This window comes from Symphodus melops (assembly GCF_947650265.1).
Source record: "Symphodus melops genome assembly, chromosome: 6".
Classification (NCBI taxonomy): Eukaryota; Metazoa; Chordata; class Actinopteri; order Labriformes; family Labridae; genus Symphodus; species Symphodus melops.
Window position 1 is genome coordinate 3,560,723 of NC_136696.1, and position 27,488 is coordinate 3,588,210.

The 27,488-nt window shown below is 40.3% G+C and overlaps 1 protein-coding gene across 1 annotated transcript in view; it reads left to right on the forward strand.

Annotated features, from left to right (window-relative positions):
* The window catches only part of cdh13 (cadherin 13, H-cadherin (heart)), a 340,521-nt gene that overhangs the window by 102,454 nt on the left and 210,579 nt on the right, over positions 1-27,488 (forward strand). Inside the window, exon 3 of the mRNA XM_079346024.1 lies at positions 14,417-14,628. Within this exon, the coding sequence (XP_079202150.1) occupies positions 14,417-14,628 (212 nt within the window). The remainder of the gene's footprint in view (positions 1-14,416; positions 14,629-27,488) is intronic.

Below are 27,488 nucleotides of genomic sequence, written 5' to 3' on the forward strand. Positions count from 1 at the left end.
GGCTTAGTGGCGCATGCATCGTCTTCTGTAATGGTAACTTTTGGCGTTAACATCACTAAATCTTGTATTATAGGATGCTGAACACTACAGTGGAAAAGCGTTAACTGCCAATCAAGCAGAGCGGCAAAGAGTACAAAACAGCGAATAGTCTCGCCCTAATTTAAATGACTCATTCATTCCTCCCACTCACTGACAGTTCCACATCATGGCCTGCTGCGTTCACAGATCGACTACCCTCGACTTCACACAGACTTCTGGCAAGAAAAGTTTGCAGAAAGTAGGGGTGAACAAATAAGATCATTCTCTTTTCACACATGCATCTCCCCTGGAAATGTCCAGGAGTGGAGTGTCTAGGTTAAAGGGTCGCACGTCGAATATAGCCTCAGGTGTTACAGTAGGTTTTACTTTCTGTTTGAATGCCTCTGAAATAAATCCAGCAGGTGTTAGGGAGAGTGCAGCAGCCGCTTGTCGGACCTCTATCCTGCCCGGCAGCCATTCCTTCCCAAGAACAAATTATTTTTTTAAACAAGTTTTAATCCAGAATGGAGGACATGCTGCTGCAATATAAAGTGCTACCACACTTCGATCAATAGTGACGCTCTCGCTGTAGAGAAACAGAAATGTTTGAAAACCTAATGAAATTATCATGCAGCTATAAACAGTTTTGAGTTTTTGACTTTTTAACTGCATGTTTTATTATTTGACTTTGATTCAAAACTTTCCATTTTTCCCAGAGTTAATTTTTAAAGATGTTTTCATCTGAGTGTTCTGCTAGTTGTAGAGTTGGAGAGTGGTTAGCATGGTGCACTGGTCTAAAGACTATGTGGTCATTTATTAATTGCCGGTTGTCTATTGTTGTAGAAAAATGTGTTTGTGTTGTGCCCTGGTTCTGGGCCGGTACAGTATGTGTGTTTTTCGACCTCGCTCAGGAGCTCAATTTGGTCAGACAGCTTCAGTGAGTTCTTACAACACTGAACAACACTACATCGATACAATCTTCATGGTCTAAAAGTTTCCAATCAGATACAGTTTCAAACCTGTAAGCATGAGCAACATGTCGTTTTTTTTTTTATTTATTTATTTTTTTGCTGATGATATAAGTACACTATTCTGTACACATGTCCTGAGCATAGAAGACTCAGAGTTATGATTCTCACTGATTTGACATTTGAAGAACATGTTAAGAAAAAAACAACTTAAATGAGCTCAAAAATAAACTATATAAAGAAATGATTATGAACTCATTTGATTGTTCATTAGAGTCTCAGTTTACTTTGTTAACACAGGCACAAAATAATCAAGATGAATTCTGACATGATTCTATTCCCTTCAAAAGAAAGTAAATAGATTCCTAATTTTTGATGATTCTAAGGATAATATTTCCAGATTTTCGTTTGGTGTGAGGCGTGATAAGAGTAATCTGTTGAAGTCGGAAGGTTGTAATATAAAACCTGTTTTTACATTTACAATAAGTTCACCCTGGATAATACTCCTCGTTAATGTATGTGGTACAGTTTGTACTCTGAACTCTAAACTGCTGTGTATTCATTTTGTTTTTCAAGTTGTTATAACTACATTTTTCATTCAGAGTTTGGGACAGACAGCTGCCAATTTTAATTCTTGAATTTCCCTTTGGATTAATAAAGTATCTATTTATCTACTGTGCATAATATCCTCCTTCACAATTACCCTTGATGGTTCAATTGTGATGATATACTTTGGAGAAATTCCTTCTTTTCTGTTTTGCTTATCAAATCAAATCAAATAGACAGCCTGAAATTGCACTTGGTCCAACAAGAACACTGTAATGCACACACTGGTACAGTATGACTTTAATTAGGGCATCCCAAAAATAACAATCAAAGGAAGTGAAAACAGCACCCTCTAAAAATACACCGCCCGTGTGTGTGTGTGTGTGTGTGTGTGTGTGGATACTGTAATGCTGTCTCGATACATTGTTATAAAAGTCTTTGAAACCCCGGAGTCCTCGGCGATGCACTTTGACAGCTCAAACAGAGGCCATACCTCAACGAGACCTTCGAGTCATGTGACCTGTGAACTCGCAAAGGAGCTAATGATGGCTACTGTCGGAGGAATGACAGAATTGCTTTGTGTCTAAAAGTTTCATTTCTAACCCATATGTTACTTTCTCTGTCTTTGGCTCTTGGCCCTAAGCCCAGCACGGCTCCCCTTGAGTGGTCAGGGAAAGTGCTGAGTAACTTGGTTCAAGCCTCAGGGGCTCAACCTGGGTGTTACTGCTTCCTGAAAGCCCATCGATCTGCCTGAATGCTTGAACGCCTTACTGGGTGCCTTCCTGCGTTTCTGGATATAGGCCTGTGTGTGAAATTGCGTTTGCTTATGGATTTGTGTGTACTGAACTGAATGTGTGTGTGTGTGTGTGTATGTGTGTGTGTGTGTCCGTGGTGCAGAGTTGTTTGATTGACAGGTTTGGGTGTTACTGCAGTTGGCAGGAAGTTTTCTTCTTCTTCTTTTTTTCTTTTTTTTTTCCTGCCTGGCTGTTTAATGGGTTGGCAAAAATCCCTCCTGTGCTTCGGCCAGAATAGACCTTTGAAGACAGCCATGAACCTATCTGCTCATACACTGCAGGTGCAACGGGTGCCTTAGGCTCTCTGGATAGTACGCTTTATCAGACAGGCAGTCAACCTCAGCAATTATATACATGCTCACATGTCCACGTCAGTACCGTCTGGTATCTTTTCTAATGGTGTGCATTCATCCTTACAGATGCATTGGCACGCTCATATGTTGATCATAGCATTTATTGAGTAGATATATCCAGATACTGAAGAATCAGGGTATTGTCCAGCCCGAGGACTGAAGGATCATTCTTTGAAAATACAGTCCGCGTACTTACAAAGGCAACAAAAGCTTCCCTCAGTTCCTGACATTGTCAGGTCTATGTCACTGTTTGTGTGTGAAGGCTGTAATGACTGAGGGAAGAGATCATTTATACTGTAGCAGTCCTTTCCCAGTCTTCAAGACAAAAAACACTTTTCCATTGAACATTTATTCTATTAATTAAATTATTTAAATATATATTCGGGGAGCTTAGAAAGCCACAATTGTCTTAGTTGAGGAAACTCTTCAAAGAAAATTACCAAACCCTAATAATATCCTGAAGACACATTTTCTGCACTTTCATTTTGAGTTGTCTGCTGATAACATTAATTATAGTTTTAGAAAAATGTAATAGCTGAGCTTTAAGCTATAGTTGATGACAACAATGACAACTTGGCCAAACAAGTTGGTACAATAATGTTAACGGGATGTGACAAATGGTTATTATTGTTGATCAGATTAGTGTTAGATCAGATCCACTGAAAACACATCATTACTTTAAAGTATTGAGGGAATAATAAGTTAAAGTTGTCCTTCCCGCTGCTGTTTGAAAGCTCGTTCAAACCTGAAGCTGTCTACAGCACTGCAGACTTCAGAGAACTAAAATGTCTTCGCCCTGAGCAATCGTGAACTCTCAGGGGAGCACGTCCAGATCTTTGAGTGTTTGGACTACAGGCCATTAAACGACATGTTTTTAGAACTTAATGTGAAAAGGAATCTCAAACTTTTAGCTCCACATTGTCTGAAAATGTTAGAACACATATTCAGGGAAAGCGTATGAAAGAGAAAACTTAATGTAATATTTATTGCTTCAGCACGTCTAGAAGTCCATTTATAGCCCGGCACTGCTGCAGTGACTTCGGGTCACTGACAGTTTTCTATGACTCTGAGCATTCTCCGCACCAGATGGTCGGGCGATTGCTGTCGTATGTTTCAGAGGATATGCAATGACTTCTGACCTCCAGAATTTATGTTGGCAACAAGTTCAAAATGATTATTTAAGGTCTGATTTTGACAGAGTGGGACAGACAAGTGCCAATTTTCTCACGCTGCCCCCAGGTCCCATGGGTCATTAGTCTTCTCCTGATGATGCCAAATTCACTGATGGTTGTTCATTGAGAGGGTCAAGTGTGAAAGTTGATTTCCTGCTTTAACAGAGTACATTCATGGAACAGTCTTACTAGATGTCAGACGGTTTAGCTGGGAAAACGTGGAGTTAAAATGGCCTCAAGAAAATAAACCGATCTCATTTATATCGAAAGAGAGGAACCTTTAAACTGCTCTCATGTTTCTTTTTTTAATTTGCACATGCAGGCAAAAGACCAGTGTGCTGAATCATGCTTCAGCGCGACTCCAGCGTTTTCTTCAGTGTGGCTGGAACTTTCTCTCCTTTTTTTTCACATTCCCTGTCACTCTCCCTCGACTCTTCCATTGATTTTCTTTTCTTTCAATGTCGATCCCCCCCCCCCCCCCCCCCCCCCCAGTTCTTGGCCAGGAACTTGTGGTTTCAAAACACTTTACCATACACACGCGCGATAGAAAAACAATCTGTGTTCAAGTGTACTCTCAAATTCAATTCAATTCAAAAAACTTTATTTGTCCCCAATGGGCAATTCCAGGGCACACAGAGCAATAAATGAACAACAGTGCAACTTTGCTAAAACATTTCACCAAGATGAGAGTCAACAAAGAATAAAGTGTCAAAGAAGAATAAGTGTCAAGTGTAGGAAATACACTCTCTAGAGTGACAGTGAAGCTTTCAGAGATGCCCACTCATGGCAGGTGTGTGCAAATGTTGATGTTGCATCTATGAGTTACATCTAAAGGGCGATATGTAAACTTGCCGGAGCGTGGCTAATTATAACGTTGCGTACAGACAGACACACAGAAAAAAACATAGGTCCTTTACCTCGGATCGAGTACAGTATCAAGCACTGTGATGTGATGACATCACTGACACCGTGATGCTGGGAACTTCATATTCGGCTCTCAAACACTTAGAAGACAACAAGTTTGTGTTTTTTTGATGACCATCGAAGAAAGCAATTTCCAGTTACCACAGATTCTGCTGCTTAAACATTTGATGCGTCTTCAAAATTCCAATAGAGATGATTCCGCTCGTCTCCCCTCTGCCAGGCTGTCTCGCCATAATGTGCTGGCATCCCTCCTGCCTCTGACCCTCGCTGAAAAAAGCTTTTTTACCCTTCCACTGACAAACAAACAGTCTGATTGAAGTTTGTTATGGTGCTGAAATAAATCTTACCCATTCCATTCAGATATGTGGCTGTGGTTAAACTTGTCACAACAGGCTTCAGGGGCTCTCAGTCGCACAGATACGCTGATTTATTTTCATTTATATAGATAGGGTGAGGAGTGCAGTGATGGGTTTTGAAATAAGAATTTAAATGAATTCATATTTAAGCAGGTGTAACCTTGAAACAGGCAACTTCAAAGACTCTGCCTTTAGGCCCAAACATTTCCTTCTTGTGTGCAAAAAAACAGGATGTTTACTGTTGCTATAAGAATGCACGCTTCTTGCTTTGAAAAACCTTGAACTCAATACCTCTCAGCTCACTAGCTGACTGATAGCATGAATGAATTACTGAGATTACTAAATACTGACTGCTTGGCAGTATTTGGCCACCTAATTGATAAAGAGTGGGTTTTTTTTTTTTTTTTTTTGTTTTTTTGGGGGGGGCTGCTGGCAGTTTCACTTACCCCAATCCCTCAAAACAAAATGTGTAAGTCCATGAATGTGTAAGATGCATGCTAACCTAAAAATACAGGAAGTGCAGTTCGCTGTCATTATCTGCTAGAGACATGTTAATGAAGTGCTGCTGTGAATATTAAGCATTTCATTCAGTTGTTTTGTCATCTGTCTGGGTTTGTGACTGTGAGGAGAGGCGCTTTATTTTGCATCCTGATTAACGCGGGTGATTACAACAAGAGAGCTGCAGCCCGTCAGGGGAAATCCACATTGCAATTACAGCAGAAAAGATGCCTAGGAAACCTTGTTAAAATCTAATAAGCCCAGGGTTTCTTTCTTGTTTGCCTTGTTTTGTCAAGGCTGAATATTAAGATCGCAAAAACCCAAATTAAATAAAGCGGGGAGAAAACAAAAACCCAAACAATACTGGATAGGAGTGGAACTTTCTGATCTTTAGTTTTTATCAGCTGTACATTTACCGCTGCTATTAGTCAACGCTGCTTGTGGTTAAAGAGCTGGAACTTCTATGATTGCAAATGGAAACTGTTAAGAAATTAACAACTGCAATTTCACTCGAGCTTGCTCTGAACCTTTGGGATCTGGATCGATAAGGATTTCTGAAGCCATCCATCGGGATGCAGCTGCAGATCCACCTGTGCTTCAAATGAGAAATTAAACGATTGCTGACATTGGCGTTTGAAAAAACAATTTAGTTGATTGCACATTCTGATAGCGAAGTTTGTTTCATGACGTCTTCAGACTAACTTAATTCGACATTTTTTCTTACATTTGACGATAAAAACAAGTCCGAGTCTGGTCAACACGTGACTTCATCTGTCCAACTGATTTGGCGGAACAAATAAACAGCGGCTATACTGACATCGGCTCATGCCAGATTACTTGCTGATGTGTCGATGTCTGATGATCAAGGCCAATATGATGTTCAACCAATGCATCATGTATCCCTACTTTTAGTTTAGTTTATTTCAAACGTGAAAATAAAAATAAAATAAAATAGAGTGAAGAAAGTGAAATGTAAAAAAAGTAATATGGACAAACTGAGTGAGATACAAAACAAGATCTCAAATACTTTCCATGTACACATTCGAAACTGTTACTTCAAATACATTATGCCATTTGGCTAAAACTAAGAAGCAGGACTGGTGTGTATAACAAGCAGAGGCTCTGTCGAGAAAGAAGTGTTTATTTCCAGGCTGAAAAACCTCAACATGATGTCAGTGTGTGTGTGGACATCACAGCTCGAGCAGGTCACACAGATTAAGCGTTTTAAACTGTCCAAACGCCGGGAAAATCATAGTATTCAAATAATCCCATGTGTGCTTTGTCTTAAAAAAAAAACCAAGCGATTGCGTGCTAATACACATCTTGCAGATTCCACAGTGCGTGCAGTGGAAACATTAGCATTGACAAGAGAGGGCTCGATTGGCTCCAGAGTGTGGGATGTGGATAACACAGCACACATGCATCCTATATAACCATAGCAACTTAAAATGTTAGTTTTTATTATGATTCTAGCCAGTTAACATGATGACTTGGCATTTAGCTCAGTGTCACTGAGCCGCGAGCATAAATGTAAAATGTTTAGCTAGTCATGTTGAATATTGATAACAGAGAAGATGTGTCACTGCTTTATTGTCTCAGATGATATTTCAGTCACACACTGAGAGAAAGGCTAACTGTTTAACTATGTGACCATTAGCCAGTTCATGCTGTGCCATTTAAGTATCAATTACACCTGAAAAGACCTCTGGAGTCAGCTCTAAATGAGACTCCAATAAAATAGTAGTAGGTTCATTATTTTGTTCAAAATGTGTGGTTGTGCGTGTGCCGCAGCGTCCCACATTTCCTGTCCTGTTAAGGTGGACGTGCTGTTACTCGGGGCGATAACCGAGAGGATCACCCTGAGCCTGGAGTGAGATGGTACCGGGCTGCCCCTCATTATTCGACATAATGACTCTCTCTGTCTCTTGCTCACTCTCTCATTTCCTCTGTTTCTTTAACACTCTTTGACAGCAGCGGATAGAGTCAAACAGCACGCTCAGTTTACCAAAAGAGAATCACACAGTCGACTCAAACAGCACAGAATGAACCAGCTCGTGTTGTTGACTTTGACAAAAAGGAGCCTCACAGATCTGTGTAAGAAAGCAAACCATCCGATTGCTCCTAAACCACACGCTTCTTTTTAGCACAGCACCAACAAAACCTTTTCATGGTAGGAGATGCAGATTTTGATTTTCAAAAGAGGCTGTGGAACCAGATAGCTTTGACTGTGTGCAGACTGTAGAATGACTTCAACTCAGCTGCTAAGCTGTAACTGACTGATCTATTTTGTAAGTGCCAGCTTATCATAATCAGCTTTTGCACATTTCTAAGCCGGTGATTCAACACAATCTCTGAACCTCAAGTAAATAATTTCAAGAATGTCAGTGCTGCACAGCGAAACTTCTCCCCTGTTTTGACAGTTTTATTGTACTTTATACTGGAAAAAAAAAAAAAAAGGAAATTCTGGATCGACTTCTAACAATAGAAGTATTTTTCTGAGGGCATAAGTTGACAGTGACATTTTACAGCCCTGTTATTTGTAAGAACACTCAAGGGAAACACTGTGTTATAATTAGCATGCTGTTTTCTCTCAGCTGAAATGTATTGTGCACCCTGACAGAGAACAAGAAGAGAAACAACAACAACACAATGAATGTCAAAAAGAAACTTGGACCCATGTCGACCAAATTTGTAGAAAGATAACTTTTCTGCTCTGATCAAGAGTTGAATAAGTGAATACTTCACGTTTATGAATTTTGAATGCAGTTAACTTTATTTGAATGAACAGTTACAAAAAGTGTTCATTTGAAAAACTTGTTTTGGTTGGTGCCGTAGTATGTGAAGGACTAACATGCATGTCCCTGTGGGTTTTAAGAGATATACAGCTTTCCTTATTGTGAACGTCAGGGTTGGTAATTTTAACCAGCATATCCTGTTTGTTTTACTCGCAACAACAGCCTGTAAACCCAAACAACAATCATTAAGAACAGGAGCTGTCATCTCTCGCTGCTTTGATGCTGTATAATCTCTGACCTATCACCACTCTGAGGTCCAAAATGGAAAGTATCAATCAAATGCCTCGCTGGCTCCCATTAACCCCGTTTCCACCAAGCAGTCTGGTTCAGTCCGGTTCAGTACAGTACACATGTATTGCCGTTTACGCTTTCAAAAGTTGAGAAGGGTTTTTTTCTGTTGGGCTTCCAATCGTACCGATCGAACCCTAAAGGGCGGAGCCAGTCACGCTGCAGTCCGTTGATTGGTTGAAATAATCTTCACTTCCTGTACAAGTGTGTTACTAAAAGCCAAACACAAACTGACATTTTTAAAAGGGTTTTTTTAAAATGTTTAAAAATGTACAGTACCTATTTTAAACACTAGGAGACAAAGTTACGTGTATGTCCTTTTTGTCTACCAAACTGCATGACCATCTCTCATTCTTATGTAAAGCAAAATGTGCTCGACTCTCTTCAGCTGTCATCAAACATAATTATAAGAATGATATAGTGTATGCACTGTGCTCTTCCAGCCTTAGGGAGACGGAGCACACTTATACAAATAAACCTTTCAGAGGTAGTTTTAGGCAACATGTGTAGGAAAGTCCAGCAGCCACTCAGTGAGGTCAATCTTTGTATGTCAAGTCTACTGTAATGGAAACCTATAAATAACAGAACATCGAGTAAAACTTGTCAAAATGGGTTCGCTGCGTGTTTGTGGATAAATTGAGCAGATTAAACAAAAACTGTGTTAATTTAGAGGGAAGACAAGTGATATAAATACAAAACAAATATTAAAATATACCTCAAGACAAGAGTAAGAAAAATAAATAATGTCGATCCCTCGACCAACCTCACCGCCCAGATATCTCGTCATTCTGTGAGAAACACTATATGACACTACATAGTCCACACAGCACATCACGCTCCCTAACTCAGGCCCAGCTTCAAAGTGGCATAATGACTTATATAGTCGGCTTGCACGTGCAGAGAGGCAACAAACATGTTTCCAGGTAGTTAGCATGCTCGACTGACCTTCAGAAGTCCACATGAAAACTGTGCCGCTCTGTGTCAGATCAAAACGGATCTGTGCTTTGATGTGTGGCACTGCTGTCTGCTGCAGTGGTGACTTAAGCCAATTAAAGTATGATCAAGGGCCGCTGGAGCACACACTCACACACACACACACACACATGCATACCTGTGAGTGTGTACAGACCACACTGGCAATCTCCAGATACACTGCCTCCCCTGCTAGGTATGGACACTCTACTCTTTCTGCCTGATCTGATGAGTTTTTATCTCATGTATGATTTGAACAGTAAGAGTGGCGAAAGTTAAAGTGAAGGTGAGTTATCTGTTAACCCCAAGGAGAGGGATTCTCCTGTAAAGACTCCTTACCCGGTTTAATCTGTCTGAGTTCTTACAAGGGGTCCTAAACATATCTGTGATAGGATACTCCAGGGTTAAATGCAATTCAGGGTGTAAATACATTTTCAAAAACGCCTACCCCTCTAATGCCAGGTGATTATTTCAGGCAGGTATTCTCCTGAGCCTTTTTTATGAGGCTGTGCACACTCTATCTGGTTCGACGCAGCAGCTATCAGCTCAAACACACCGGCGCTGCCACCTTTGAGATTACTGCTGTGATTCCCATCTCTCCCGTCATGAAGACTTGACATTTAGTTACAAGACAGAAAATTGTCTTCAAAACACCTCAAAGAAAACTTTAGTGTCTGACAGATAAGGGGGAAAAAAAATCCAATATCTGTGGCTGACAAAGAGAGTGAAGCCGATGTAAATAACGCTTTGATAATGTCGGCGTTCAAAATAGATTGCTTCATCATTAGGAGGCAGGAAATCAAGTTCACAGAGGTGTATGAATCTGATTAGATTTAGTCTTTGTAATAGGCTCAATGGAGGATTTTTGTTGCATCTCTTAAAAGGCAAAGGGAATGACCGAACTGCAGACGGTTGATTCTGTAATCAGAGACAATTCTTTAACTTCATTGAGGGATTTTCAGACACACTGTCTGTTTCGGAGACGTATCAGATGCACATTTCAGACATACTGAAGACACTTTACAGTATATTTGATCACATCATTTTGAGGTTGATAGCAGCCTAGTCAGCTTCTTTGCTGGACGCCAAACTAATCTGAAAGTTTCTCGCTGTAGAGCTGCAGCCTAAGCCCGGTCATAAATCCTTTACATCTTCTTTTTATGTTTACTTGGTGAAATGTTTTTGAATTAAAGGAAATATTATATACAGAGAAGTTTACGCAACTTAAAGTTCACTTCTCGGTTGTGACAAGCCAACTTTCGTAACCTATAGCAACAGAAAGCCCCAATGAGACGCTCTCTGAAAATCAGGTTGTTTGGCCTGTAATCGCACAAAAAGCCGTATTGATTTTTCTAAATAGTCATCTCAGCATTTGGGTAAAGTATAAATAATTAATGACATGGTTTAGTGTACAGTATGTGTGTTTATTGAAACACAGCTAGTGAACAGACAGTTTTTGCAATGGAGAATTCACCATGCTCTGAACATTTGGCTGATCCTTTGTCGTGGTGATTATGCAATCAGTTATATATATATATATACATTTTATGAATTCTGCCATAGAGGCTGACGATGACGCCTAAAGTGCTAGAGGCTCTTGAGTCATCAGTTCTGGATTTGTGTGGCCCTAATCCATGTTGTGGAGTTTTTCCAACCCTGTACCACGGAGAGAGAGAGAGAGAGAGAGAGTGAGTGAATGGTCTGTTGAGTGGGGTAAGTTGCATTCTGTCATTGTTGTCTGACTTCAAAGCGGCCAGCTCACCATGCTGTCCTCTGAATCCCCCAAAACCTGACAACATTAGAATACCATCAAACACTCTGTGGCTGCCTTTGAAATGCTACTGACACTCTTTGGCGCTGCAATTTGCAGGCTTTAAAGAGCGCGCTCGTGTTATTGAAATAAATCTGAGGCTTGTAATGGGAATGGAAATGAACACATCTTTCATGCTTTGGCTTAGAAGGGAGAGTTGGTTATGAAGATGGAGCCTTGTTTCCCTCGAGAGTAGCTTGTTGACTTTGTAGTTCTCCCTCTGTGTCCATTGAGGCCTCGCCTTTGCTGGCATTTTATTTTCCCCTCCCTTCTTCTTTTCTTCCCTCCTCTATTCTTCACTCCTGTATTCTCTCTGTACCCTCATCATGCAGCAGAAATAGTAAACTCTTTCCTTTGGATGAAATATTTTCGGCCATCTGGATGAGGTTACAGAGAGAATACCGGAAGGAAGAAAAGAGGAAGTGAAAGGAAAATAATAAGCCAGACTAAAAAGTCAAAGAGGTTAACGTGACTAAATGAGTGCTTTAATTCTAGTTTCAGTTCGGGCCATCGCTCGGCTTTCCCTTTCACTTGATGCTGGTACGATGGAAGACAAATGAGCAAAGATTGTTGAGGCTCCTGAAAACCCCAACACCTTGGACATTTTTTGTGCTGTTTTGAATTCTTTGGGATCTGCTAACTTTAATAGTTTTGACTGTATGAATAATGAGTGTTTTTGATCTTTATATCTGACATTGTGAATTATCCTTCCGGCTCATTCTTGAAGTGTGAAAAGTGGATGTAGTGAACTCTGGTATGTGCAAAACCTCTGCAGTCATTTAAATATGAGAAAATTAATGAACAGTACAGATTGTGGAGTGAGTGACGATCCAGAACCTGCTTTGCTTTGAACAGTACTGAAATTCTCCCAGACAGTTTGGCTTGCGTGATATCAAATAAATATTACCCTGACCTCTTTGAACGTTAACCCCATTTATTTGTATTTAAACCTTTATATAAGTTTAAAGATAATGTATCTTTTGGTTCTGATGCTGAAGTTTTCACTAACCAGATTGAGAAGTAACAGCAGGGGAAACACTGCTCAGAGAATCCTTTTGAAACCAATAGTTTGTGCTTCTTACACAAATCAACAACCAAACAACGTCTGGTCTGTGTACAACACAGTCAAACAAACTCTATAATTTAAAGTAGATCTGACACTAACATCAAAATTCACTCTGATATCAGACAGATGAAAAACATTAGCTCTAGATTACATGCTGGGGAGTGCCAGATTCTGCCTCGTGTCTAAGAGCATAAGTGGTTTTAAATTAGAAATGACTTTCGCTGCCACTGACCGCGAAAACAAACTGCTGTGAAATATGGTGTATAAGATGCACTTTTAATTCCTATTTTCAATCATTGGCTATGTTCTATATATACAATACTAGTTTCACCAGTATACCAGCATGAAATGCTAAAACTCAGACCATAATTATCGTCTGCAACCGCCACCATCAAACATTATACAAGCCCTGATGTGGTTGAAAAATCCCCCCTGTGTACCGCGAGCCGTGCTGGGATGCATAATGCAGACCAGTGGTGGCGCTGTTTTAACAGTGCTATTCTCCCTCATTAGCTCATAATCATACATTTGGAGAAACTAATGTATATTGTTCAGTAAGTAAACCTTGTTGTGTGCAGGTTTGATAAAAGTCTGTTGGTGACCAGCTGAGGTTGGCAGCTCGACTCACGGGCTGTGGGTTCGTACTTTCATTGTAGGTTCAGAGCTCAACTACTGAACTGTAGCTAGTAGGAGTGCAAAGCTAATACTTGTTTAAAGAGGTCTAAAATGACCACTAGATGGCTCATTTTCAAACAGTGCACATCTTTTGAGATGTGCTGTTTGATAACGAATCTGAGCTGGCTCTGAAATATCACTTTAAAAATACACATTTTCCCTACATGTTCATTTATATATAATTCATTTTTCATATGAAGAGTGTTCATAAATCAAACTGATTTCTATCTACTATCTATCATTTTGGTTTTTTGGGGGTTTTTTTACGTTGCACTCAGTTGTAGTTTTATACTTCATTTAACAGACACTTTTATCCAAAGCAACACACGGCTGGAAGTATTTTGAACAAGTTGAACTGTAAGAGTATTACACAAACAGCAACAGAGCAAAGAGAGAGGAGCCAAAATAATAAAAAATAAAATAAATCTTTTGACTAATCAAAAGAGTTGAACTGTTAGAGTATTACAAAGTGTGCATGTCTCTCAAACACCTCACTCAACTATCCACAACAGCAGGAAGCACCACAGTGAGGGTGAGGTAAAGAGGAGGGGAAGGATGAGGGAGGGGGGGGGGGGGGAGGGGGGGGGACATGGGGATCATGTCTTGACACCGAAGGGAGTGTGTGAGAGAGATAAAAAGAGGATGAACATGATCAGAAGGGATAAAGCCTGGTAGAGTACTTGGCGGTACCTCGCTCAGTCAGACAAGACAAGCTCACACATGCACACGTACGCGCACAAAACTCTGAGGTGACAATTTCCCTCCAATGCACCCGAAATCCTTTCCTCCCTCCCCTTTAACGTTTAACTGGGTGCGACTGCAGCGAATGCAACAGGCCTGCATAAGACATATTAATAAGAGTTGAAGCTGTTGCACGTTATGCAATTTCTCATAAATGTTACAGCTGGCTCATGAATACAGATCTTTGTAACCTGGCTGACAGAGTGCTCAGAACATCCTACTCTCGCTGTAGGGTATCTGTTTGTCTTCAGGGCATTTCTTTAAGTCTGAGAATTACGTTTTTGTGAACTGTTTGGCAACCCCTTGTTTGACGATGTTTCTTTACACTGCATGAAAAACCTGCGACTGTGTCTCGCAGGTCAGATTGTTGACATCTCTCCTGGTTGCAGTTTATGTTCTGTCCAAAGGCCTAACATCTCTGCTCTTTTTGTGTCTTCTAGTTGAGTTCGATGACTGTGAGGGGAACGAGGACGTGAAGTTTGAGGTGTCAGACCCCAGCTTCCTTGTGGATAAAGATCTGAATGTGGTTGCTCAAGGAGAAGTCCTCGCCTGCGAGCCGGTCCTGTTCATTCACGGGCTCAGTGCACACGCAGATGACACGGCACAGGTGGAAGTCGGTGGACTGCCAGGTCACTCGCTGCACACTCTCAGGGTCAGTAACAATTAATTCTAATGCGTGCATGTGTAGTGTTGTGCATGTCGTGTTCAGGTCATTATGTTTAAAACCAGCTTGTTTATTTTCAACACATCACCGCTGAAAAGGTTACGCTTCATTAAAGCTTGAAAAGGTCGCTCTAATGTAGCATAATAGGACATAATGTACCCTTGATCAAATAGCAATGCCCCTGGGTTAATACCAGAGAATGTTTTTTTTTTTTACTAATTAGTTTTCTTGCCAAGATTTTCGTGATGACGCTAACACAACTCCTAAGAACCAGCAGTAGGTTACCTGACCACAGAGAAGTGTTTAATGAAAAGGTCAAGCCAGGCTCCGTCTGAAGAAAACAAAGTCCGGTACCAGCATGTATCAAGCTCATTAATTAACATCTTTAATCTCATTAATCAGTTCAGTTGGAGTACAAACACAACCAATTTAAAACACATTATTTCCTGTTCAGGGGCACTAACTTCATTGAGTTTTGACAGGCGACAAACAGGAACTGAGCTCTTACAAAAACAAAATTAAAACTTCAATATAAAACCAGTGTAAACACAATGTCAATACCTTAACAATATCAAGGAAACAATAATTATAAACACTGGGTACCCAAAGGTGTGAACTTATTTTAACTACCTGCTCACTTGCTCATATTGGTACGGAAAAATACGCTGGACATTAGGGATGTAAAGATTAATCGTGAGGAAGTTAAAAATCGATTCAAAGGTGTCAAGATTCACACCGGTACTCTGAAAAATGAATCGCAGTAATATTGTGAGCGTCATGCGGTTGGTTGTAACAGGCAGGCGGTATCATGGCAGTTGTAAAGCCAAACCACACTAACAGGCGGGTTTGTAGCCCCACTAGCCCAAACGAGTGCAGGAGCCAGAGAGATTACGAGGTGCATTGTTTTTTTCATGAAAAAAATAAAGAAATCTTTTTTTTTTTCATGATATTTGTTCAGTCTCATTATGTAAAATAAATCGTGAAAGAATCGTATCATGAACCCAGAATCATGAATTGTACTGGGAGTTGAGTAAATTGTTAAATCCCTCCTGGACACAGACCGACTTCTTTGAAATACTATTGGAGGAAGAACGTGCGACTCTCTGTGAGCACCAATAAAAACTTTAAAAAAAGAGGAGCCTCTGCTCTCTTCCAATGAAACACCTCCTCCCCCTCTTCACTCACGTTCGCTCAAAGGAGTTTAGTGCAGGCGTTGTACAAAGTTATCCAAATTCAGAATTGCCTGTGGCCTGTATTGTTGTTTCAGCAAGCTAATGTTAGCACACTGTAGTTAGCTTGTAGCTTCACGCTGCATGACACAAAATGACCGTCATCAGAAAAGGCCAACGTAAAATCCAAATAAGCTGTCATTATGTTCTTCTTCTTTTCTCTAGTCCTTAACTAAAACAGCTTTTATACCCAAGAAGGAATCGGACGTCCCATCTGTTCGTAAACACAATGTAAACACAGCTGCAACAACAACACAGCCGGTGTAGGACTTATGCTTCTAAGATTGTAGGCAGTCCCAGAGACATTAAAAGGATATACTTGATTCTGCTTTATTTATGTGTAAAATGTCAGAGGTCAGGATTCTTTCCCCTCCAAAATAGATGATTGACATTTTTTATCTCACTTATGTGATCCATTATATGATAATAAGAGAATGTATTGGGTTGTGTTTGTCTGCACAGACACTGCCTTCTTTATTTTGGGATTTTCTCATCCTGTTATTCTGTGTGGGGCATTTCTCTCGATCATAAGCTCACAGCAAACACTCTGCAGATCATACCTGAGAGGAAACGTATCACTGTTTCTCTCCCATGTTCTCTGCCTGTCTGCAAGTGACACACATTTAACTGGTGACTGTACACAACGTCGGTACTTCACTCGCTCTGCTTTCTTCCCATGTCACATTTAACGACTACTGCTGCCTCTTGTTAGCTGAAGCCTTTTGCTCAGTCAGTTTGTTGGGATGAAAGGGCTGTAAAGGAAATAAAAGGGACCGTTTGTAGTTCCTTTAATGTCATGATTAAAAGAAAAAGAATCACTACAGTACACAAAGGTTCACTGAATTCTTCTTTTTTTTTTTGGACAACCCAAGAGACCACAAATTCAAGTCACAGCACAAATCCAATGCCTGCACAAAATTCCTTAAAACTATAAAGCCAACTGTCCTTACACAGATTAATCACATAACAAACATTTTCCCCCCTGTGACAAAGATTTTTAGTCAGCTTGTTTTCAGTCTTTGCATCAAAAGCAAAAAGGCGGCTGATGTCATGAGTCCTGTCATTCGGCGTTTTTCAGGCGTCATAAGACATACAGTCAGACTGAACGACGGTTCATGGTGTGATATTTACACCCCTGTGATATCTGCGTTCACTGTGAAGAAAGGAGGGTTGGCTGTAGTGACTGAGGGAACAGAGCCAAAAACAAGGATCCATAGACGCTCTTTCATGACTTCTACATCGTAGTTAAAATGACTTTAGAGTCAAAGTTGAATATTACTTAACCCATGGTTATTTATGGTAGATATGTAGTGATTAAGTGTTAAACATTCAACAGTTTGAAAGCTCCCATGCAGCACACTATATTTTACTGATGACAGATTCATGCACCTGTGTGAAATCTCTGCAACTGCTAATTACTGTTTAAAATGAGAGTTAGTCTGTAGTCTGCAGAACACACGCTGCCACAGACAGATAAAAGACATCAGGAGCGTAATAGCAGTTTCAACCCCTGTATGCCTGACTCTTTCCATCCTTCACAAAAGATTTATGAATCCACCTCCAGCCTTCATTTCCTGACTCGACATGTGGTAAGAAACTACTGAGAATCAAACTTTCTCTTCAGACATGACTTTGGTCTAAATTGCATTTAATTAATTTTTCATCCAATTAGTTTATTACCCCCCAAAATAAACTTTGTTTTTATTAAAGAAGAAAAGTGGGGAGATTAGTGTGGAAAGCTTGCTCAGAGATGCAATCACAGGCACTGGATGTTGCTCACAACACATTTATACATCCTAATTGCAAATTAAAAACATTAAAAATGAAATTCATCAAATGTTCAGAGGCATCTGTTGGCAGCCATATTCATGCATACTGTATGTTAATGAATTCTAATCACTCAGAAATGTGAGCCACACTCTTGCAATCTTAATTACCACCAGTTTGCATTCTGCGTCCGTTTTACACACCCATACAACATAACACAAGATTACAGAAAGTCATATATACGCAATCTTTAAGTGATGCTCTTGCTCCAATTTCTTTTGTTTTAAGAGATGCAGAAGTGAGAGAGAGTTGGTGAGAAAAGACTTGGGGGCTGCACAGAGAAGGTGATCGATGTAACATCCACCAGAGAACCATATATGGAGCTGAAAGAGTAATTGATTTAGTAAAGAGGGATGTGTGAAAGATGAAGGAGCCCAGAAGAGCAGCTGCTGCAGGGCTCTGCCAATACTACGAGCATGTCATCAGCATCACCAGAGATGTTTGTTTCTAACACTGTTGCAAGTGGCAATAGGCACTGAGCACAGCTTTAAATCTGTCTGCAGACTTTTAGGGTTAAATGTTTGATGATTAATTTTCAAATATTCTTCTTTTTCTGGTTATATATGCTCATTAGTGTGTTTTCCAGGCGTCTTGGGCATGATTAGGCACATCTAAGTGCACAAATTCATAGTCAGTGGAAACATGTCCTCTCCTAAGTCCTCATGTTGACAGTAACAGTGGCTGCATGTAACGCTCAGTTCCTAGCCCCCCTGAATGAAATTTGCCAGTGTGGCACCACTGATCCAAGCCCATTAGCTCGTTTTAGTCAGACCGAGCTCGTGCTGCACGCCCATGTAACAGCCATGCTGAGTGACTGACCAATTACAACAGAGCGGAAGGGCCGACCAATCAGATGAGACTAGGCCAACATAGGGACCCTGATCGGGGGGATTCAGAGCGTTGCAAACACAGGCAGATGAGAGACGCTGCATGGAGCTGCAAAACATGAAAACAGACACTTTTTTCAAACGTTATAATTGTAACGTACTGTAGAAGATGTATAAATTAAATATATGAACCCCCAAAAGGGCAAAATATGGGACCTTTAAGGGTCTGGATTATTGATCCAGAGTCATACAAATCAAAATTGGTGATAAAAGTAAAAACTGTCCCAAAAGAATTCACTCATTTTACACTTTGAATGAAGCAGAGTGTCCAATGTTTCCTTAATTATATAGTCAGTATTGAATTTTAAACTTAGAACTCAATGAATTGGTAGCTGTTCGACACCACGGCAACCACAATAGAAGTCCTTTTCTTTTTTGAAGTGACCAAACATTGCAGGATAACTTGCACAGAGTCTAAATTGCAGCAACATATTGGCAACATGTTGGTACTGAAATGTTTTAAATATAATTTTGCAATGCGGAGAGATGATCTCTGTCTCTTTCTCTCCAGGCAGCCTTAGGTTAAGAATATTTCTGAAGATCTGTGCTTATTTTAAGCTTTGGTTCTTCTTCACAACATTAGTCACAAAAAAAGTTTGCTTTTCGCCTTACCTCATGTTTTTAATCATAGTGCATGCGATGATTTCTACAGGACAGAAAAACAAACCAGGGTATGGTTTATGAGGAATTACGGGCCAGCTCTAATTTATGTGGAAGCCTGGCCAGCAAGCCTGCACCCCAGTACTTAGCTTTGTTTCTCTGCAAATGTGTCCTTTTGTGTGTAGCCTATACAGAAAAGTGTTTCTGCGCCCAGCAAATCAGCTGCTTGAAAACTCTGTGCACCTGAATCAGCACCATTGTCCCCATTCATATCCTGCATCTACCTCGATTATCCCACTGGTTAGTCCGTTCACACTAATTTGATGAGGAAACGTTTCCCTGGACTCCAGATATAGTCAGAGTTCTCTTCATTTATTCAGTGATCATCTGTCTTCCTTTTGCGCAGCTCAGAGTCCTGCTGCTTCTTTTCCTGCAGCTCGAGCTTAATTAATGTTTCCATCCCTTTCGACATGATGTGCGTCTCATTTGTTTGTCCATCTCACTCACAGTTATTTGGTTAGCTAGTCCATGTGGGTGTTACCTTGGCAACAGACTTTTCATCTATGCCCCCATGGGGAACATGTAAAAACCACACGTAAGCCATGTTAATGATAGTCCCATCAGCTTCAGTTATGCTTTTTGGTTTGTGCTTATTAGCAATTTCCATATTAATATATGCTAACCAAAGGCCTAAATGGATGGTAAAGTCTAACAGAAATGTCAAACAAGTCAAATATTGATTTTGAGTGAGTTTCCTCACAACTTGTTTTAAATCTGTGTGGGTCATGAGCCCCAAAGCAGAAATCACAAGAGTTAAATATCATTTATTTGGTGAGTGTGAAGGTGAAGAGAAGCTCAGTGGCAGAAGCTGAGAGCATGGCTGAGTGAGATAGACATACTGTGGTCCCGAATGAACGTTCATGCTGAGGTCAACCTAAAAGTTGTTTTGAGTCAGAAAGGAGAAAAAGCCCTCCTCCAACAACTACGTTTGGCCACTGCAAACTACAACACTGTCCAACTAAACAACGTGGAAAAGAGTGGTGAGGAGAGGCTGGCTGGGTGTTTATTCTGCAGAAGCTTTCTGAGCCGATGGGTCCCAAGTCTGCAAGTTCATTGGCAGGAGGAGTGCAGTGATGGAGTACCACACCTGTACTGACACAGACACAGAAAGACAGATGCAGGTAAAACAACAACACACTCATGGAAGGAGAAACCAAGTGCAACTGTAAAAATGAGGACAACGGACGGCCGAGACACTTGGGTTGTCCATGAGCTTATCTTTCCCGGGTTATTACAATATGAGGACAGAGGTGATTGGTTAGTAGGGTTGGGAATCTTTGGGTGTCGATTTGGTTTCCATGTACAGAGGCGGGCGGCCCGGGTTCGAGTCTAGCCTATGGCTCCCTTCCAAGATGTCAATCCCCTCTCTCTCCCTGATTTCCACCTCACAAGGCACAGAAAGCCCCCCCCAAATTTTTTTTTAATAAATAAATAAATAAAATAAAATAAAAAAACATGGATCAATGGCTCCATGGATTCAAGGTGGCTGGATTCCTTGTCGCTCTAGTTGCCATTCTACTAAGTTAAAACGCTAATTTAATTCAAATCAAATTTTTGACTTTTCACAAAAATTTATTGTCTTTCCCACCTCTATTGTGGCAGTGACGAGAAGATTGAGATGTCAGCTTGCAGCAAGCCTTTCAGTCCTGAATGTTTCTCTTCATTTACAGCTGTGATATTATAATCAATTCTTCCTCATGAGAGGTTCTGCAATGGATCATAGAGCTTAATCATAGAAATTAACTGTTATTTATATATTTATCTATGCATCTATTTACTTTCAACATTTCTTCCATTCCTTTAGTTTCCACATTCAGGGTTTGTGTTGGTGTTAGGGGGTAATGGATATTCTCTGCACTGCCTGACTTGGCCAGGTCTCCCCCGTAAAAGAAGTTTTTAATCTCAATGCGACCAACCTGGTTAAATAAAGGTTAAATTTAAAAAACAAAACAAAACAACAACAAAAACTTCTTGACTTTTCAGAATTACACAAACACTCATGCCATGAAGTTTCATTGTCAGATCCATAACAACAACTCATCTCCAGCTCTTAGTATCCGAGTTTCAAAGAATAATAGTTGCATACTGAAAGTATTAGAAGAGTGGCGTTCATTGACTTCAAACTGATCAGATATTATAGCTTCATCATGTCCTGTATCTGTGAGTAGATAGTGACTGTTTGACTTAAAGTTGAGTAGTTCTTATTTGTCTATTGCAGAGCATGCACAGTCACATAGCATGAATCCAGCTGAGGAAAGAACAGTCTGAATAAAAGATTGTTGCATACGCCATCAAAGAGGAAAACATCCTAAAGCTATTTAAGATGTCTTCCTATCAGGCAGGATTTTTTAAACACTCTCATTATTTCACTATCAATGAATCTGCAGCAGCTCCTCCAGCTTTGGGACCAATGAGTCCAAGACATCTTTTGTCCCTGCTTATGTCCCTGCACAGTCTCAAGTGGTCCATCAAACACGAGTTCACAGCAGCATCTTCAGAAGAATCACTCGTTCACTCGAAGCTCGTTTCAACAAGCCCAGGGATTGACCTGGGGAAAGACCCTGCTGACAACACCGACTGCTCTGAGCTTTGAATCATCATCACCTCTTTTCAGTTGTTTCACCAGAGAGCAGTTTATTATTTGGAACTACGTTTTAAAATATGAACTTTCTTTTTTTGTGTTCCTGTAAAAATCAGATTGTGCATTTCGCCAAACGTCTCACGTTTCTTCTTGAACACACAACAGAACCCTTCCATGGTGGACTGTTTCGGCATAATTATAGTATCAAGGCAGAAAATATTGGCTTGTAATAATTGATAAGTGCTGTGAGTGTAGGTTGCACAAATCTGTTTTAATACCTCTGTGGATGCTGTTAGTTTGCTGTAACACAGGCCCACAGGGAGAAAGGCAGCTGATGAATGATTCCTATTATGAGTAAAACTCTGCAAAAAAAAAAAAAAGGAATAAATGACTCTGAATTCAACCAATCAATATGTGAATTAATGGTACAATGCATTTCAATTTAACAAATGCAGCTCCAAGATATGGACCTTTTGTGTGTGTGTGTGTTTCTCCTCTGTTGTGTTGGTTTGTTTATGCAGAACAACAGTGATGCAGAGCATTTGCTTACCTTCACGGCACATTTACAGGCACCATTCAAACGTAACAACTGAAACTGATAAACCCCAAAATAATTTGAGTCCAAAAGCCTATTTATTTTTGCTTTTGTTATGTTTCATTCATTTTCACGTCCTGAATGAAATGCAATATTGCATCCTGGGAAGAATCCTCATCATGCAATGGCAAATAGATTTTCTATAACCAAGCTTTCAGTGTTCAGGGAGGCTTTCTGGGGATGACTAAGATGTGACATCTTGCAACCACAGCACAACATCTCATATTGTACACCACAACACAAATAATCTTCTCTCCCTGTCTCCATCCCACTCACGCTATCTTTTCCTCTGCTCCTTCTCTAGCTGTCATTTGTTAATCTGTTTACTGAATTGTCTGTTGTCTGCCTCTCGTTATATTGCTTCCTCTAAACCCTCCATCTTTTCCTGAAATGGTTTAATGCATCTGCTTATTACTCCAACATTTTTGTTTGAGCTTTTTACGTGTGGGAGTGAGTGCTGCAGAGGAAAACCAAACAGCTTACTGTCATTTCTAATTTACAAGATTGCAAAAACAAACCTTCACCTACAAAATAATTGATATGCATGATTCAAACAAGCGGTGCTAATTGTGAAAATGTGTTGGCTCATATCAGGTGAGCATAAAAAAAACAAAGAATAAGACACAATAATATTTGTTTGAAAAAGCATTTGGCTATAAAAGTAGCAGCAAACACTTTTCAAATATTGGTTATGAGGTTTGTCTTATTGGCTTAAATGGATCTTTAAGCAGCCCATCATTTCTGATCTGGTGATAATCTTTGCCTTGAATAAAGCATTGCTTTTACACCACAGTACATGGATTTGTACTCTGTGCCACTTAAACTCTGTTCATCTTCAGTGTTTTGGGTGATCAACTCAGTGGCATCTTAAAGGCTGGGCATTCAAGTAACTGTTCAAATTTGGGAATGAATCCTAAAATTAGTCAACCACAAAAAGCAGAGAGGCTAAAATTAGAGGATGAAAATAATGCTCACGTCTTTTAGATTCAGTTAAAAGCCTCCTTTCTGGGTGCTGAAGAAGCCACAGAAGAGAGAGAGGCTGGCTGTGACTGAAATCGAGGGAAACAGGAATCATCACATGATGACTTTTTCAGGTCAGCAGAGGATAAGACAGACAATAAAGTAGAAAAAAGTGTCAAAGGGAAGAAACAGGAAATACGTTGTGGTGTATGTAGCATTAAATATGATGTTCTTTGGTGGAGAAATGAGGAGGAATTCTGGTTTTGCACTGTTATTGAGAGCCATGCTTGTCATACATATAGGCTGAGATATACTCATACACAAACAGGACCTGCTTTATGAAGAGACATGTCCGAGTGCTACACCAGGGAGAGCACCAGAGCTGATGGGTTTTGATTAAGGGCACTCTGGCTTTTCTCAGGAGGTGACCTGGCACCTCTCCAGCAACCAGATCGACGTCCATTACTTGATGTCTGCAATGGGACTTCAGCTGGGGACCTTCCTGTTCCCAACTTCAGACCCCACAGACTGAGCTGCAGATCTTAATATGGCCTTTCAGGTCTTAAATTAGACTTGACAAAGTATCTGTCCATATAGCACACCAATGATTTTAAAAGTATCTGTGGTGTGTATTGAGTTGTATCTTATCTTATCACCTTCTTATAAAGGTGGTTTTCACTGGCTTCATTTAAAAAAAAAAAAAAAAAAACTTACTGTACATCTGGATTATGATTCAGTTCATCCAGACAACTATCTGAAAGTGACTTTGTAGTTATTATCACCTTGGGTAGGTGTTATTTATTCCAGCTAATTGAGTGTTTGAAATTATAATTGGTGTCTCCCTATGTTTAGCATGACTGAGAGAAAAGGTTTTTGTGGCTCGTTGATAACAGTGTAATGTGTTATGCTGTTTTATACTTACTTACATACTCATGAATAATGCACACATTTACTTACTGTAAGTGAGGTTAACTGTGTGATCTGTAAAGTGACTGATTGGCTGACACGGCTGCATATCCGGGAGTTTATTCCACATCGACGAGCTGTACATCCCTGTCACTGCTGGCCGATCCTGGCCTTGATATAATCCATTTCTCACCGGGTCTCCTACACATCACGTCACGAATGAGTAATGACACTTCTCAATATAGCATTGAGAGTGAAAACGGCAGAATAGACAAGGACGTGACTTTCCCTGCCACAGTAACTCTGGCTTCAGATTACAATGATGAAGGCTCTCCTCTTCCTCACTCATGCAGGGACAAACACCACAACCAGACATACTGAAAAACTGCAAACAAAAGTACATTTATCTTTCAACTTGAGAAGCACCAAAAGCCGACAAATTAATTTAAAAAAAAAGTTGACCTATTATTCTTATCCCCATTTTAACACCCACACATAGTGTTACAATGCTGGATGTGAATACTTAACATGGGCAAAGTTTCAGATCACGAGGTAAACGTATGTTGGAGTAATCCCAGGATAAATCTGCTGAGGGCGCTAAAGAGCTCGTTCTGCCGATCACTCAATCCAGACCTTCATAAACCTCCTTAATCCCTCGAAATAAACAGCTGAAACCTTTTTCATTGGCTGTTCTACACTTTCATCTCTGCTATTCGCCATGTAAAAGTTTGCAGAGAAAATGTGTCGAAGATGGATTAGGGTTGACGGAGCTCATATTTGATTTCATTTAAGTACTTAGTACTTTTTTTGTTTTGTTCTTTCTCACCAATATGCCGAGACAAATTCCTGGTATATGTAAATGTACTTGGCAATAAAAAACGATTCTTACGGAGCTCTAAGGAAGCTTCGGATGAGCAATGCAAACTCTAAAGAGAGTTGAAATGACACAGGGCTCTCTAAGAGTTATTTTACGAGAAAAGAGAAGGTTGTGCAATCATGTGAGAGCGACGAAAGGAGCAGATTATCCTCTCCATGATGCCGAGTAACGAGAAGCTGGACAAACGGCTGGTGTCCACCTGAACACGTCTGTCAGTGTGTCTCGCCATTCTGATCCTCCTGCAGAACATTGATAGGTTTTAAATCACCATCATCCACCGTCTCTCAGCTCAGTGCCGATGTGGATTTGACAGCATGATCTGTCTTAGAACCTAACCCCTGTCACCAGTCCCCACATCCAGACACTAAATTTACCCTGTGCTGCCTGTTTGCCTCTCCACACATATCACACAGCTGAGACCTGTGCATGATGGGATTGATACGCTCATCCCCTCTAGACCTCGGACTCGGGCTTGATTTTTACCGACAGCACTTTAAGGTCCATGAACTGGCTTGTGACCTGGTCACATACATACACAGCTGACCGTGCTCTTTAGACACCAAATAGGTCAAATAATCTCTCACAGTTAGGAGCAGTGTTCTGTTTAACCGCTTCAGGTCCAGTTTTGGATCTCAGACTTTGACATTTGGAAGGTCATCCCCCAGTGAGCTCGATAAGAGTGGCCATTTCAGAGACCGCTCGCTGTGTCTTTGCTTTGTTCTGGTCGGCTTGTGTTTATGATTACTGTTTCATTGTGTTCTGTCTGACCTTTGTCGCTTGGAAGGGTGGAGGAATGGAGGAGAGAGAGGGTTAGCTCTGTGTGTGTGTGTGTGTGTGTGTGTGTGTGTGTGTGTGTTTGGTGTTGCTCGCTCTGTAAAAGTGGCGCCTCTGTGCTGTAAACAAATGGCTTCGTTTTTTTTCCTCTTACCTGTTCTCGTTCCGTCATTATGACAGCAGTAAAAATGGTGCCAGCTTCACTGTCAGCCAAACGCAGCGTGAACAGTAAACACGCAAACAGCACACACACACACAAACTCAAGACTATATCTGGATACAGTGCACATCAGTAAGGTGTTGTAGAGTAGGCTGAAAAAGATGAAGGACAAAAGGGACTACTTGCATCGGAAATGAATCCACAAAAAACACCCGGCTTTGAATATTTCTTTCATATTGTGTTTTTTTTTTTTTTATTATTATTTTATCAACTCCCGGGGTTATTAACTCATCATTCATTCTGTCACTTCAGCATTGAATGCCTTCGTGTTGACAGTATACTGTGGTTACATAGTGCAGATCAGATATCTGTCGTGAATTTATCTATCTCTGCTTTTTTTTATCATTGAAAGGTTCTTCAGGAAAATATCAGTGTCTAACAGTGTCTGCCATAGTCAACAGAGGCAGAGTAAACTATTGTTTACAAGCTTGAGGATGTAATACTCATGAGTCCAGGCCGCTGTAAGCCTGGAACAGAGGCCAGTTTGAGCAGCAAATCAGAGCTCTCTGGACTCAAATCGTGTTCATTTGGTTGTTAGAACAAAACATGGTGTCTTAGTTCACCCACAATCAAACCAGACTTTAGAGAATAATCATAATCTATGTGCAAATGATTTAAGCAGGAGAGTTTGATGCATTCCCAAGCTTTGGAAGATCTCAATTGTTCTGTCAGTAATACAGTACATACAATACAAAATGTTAAAGGTGTTAGTCACATGACCATTAAAGGGACAGACACATCTGCATCCCTCCATCACTCACATGTCGTTCTTCAGACACGAGGTGTTGATGCTAAATACTAATTTGGGACTCGAGCCGTTTAAAACATTTAGTGCTTCTGTGCCGGGGTTGAGCTGGCCACTGATTTAACCCTTTATTATTTCGGTGATGTTAGAGTTATACTTCCGAATGCTATATAAGATTATTTCAAGATCATACAAGAGGGATGTGTATATATACTGATAACTGGAATGAATTGAGTTTGAAGTCTCTATTCTGTAATGTGGCGCAGTTACCACCAACTGTCAGCAGACTAACTTATTTACTCTCTCTACACATACTGTAACTGCACTATTGGGCAGTGTTGCTCCAAATGAATGAGTAATGGGTCATTTAAATACTCTAAACGTCACTTAACAGGGCAGTTTGTGGTGCATTTAACCCTTTGCATATAGGTTGTGTAATAGAATCTGTGTTTTTTGTGTCATTTTTTTTTTTTTTTGAAGCAGAATGCAGGGAATGGTTTTCCATCTGATCTCACTGATGATTTTTTTGGGGTTATCGGGAGGTTCAGGTAACAATATGTTGGTTTATCCATCAAAGACCGTGTGAG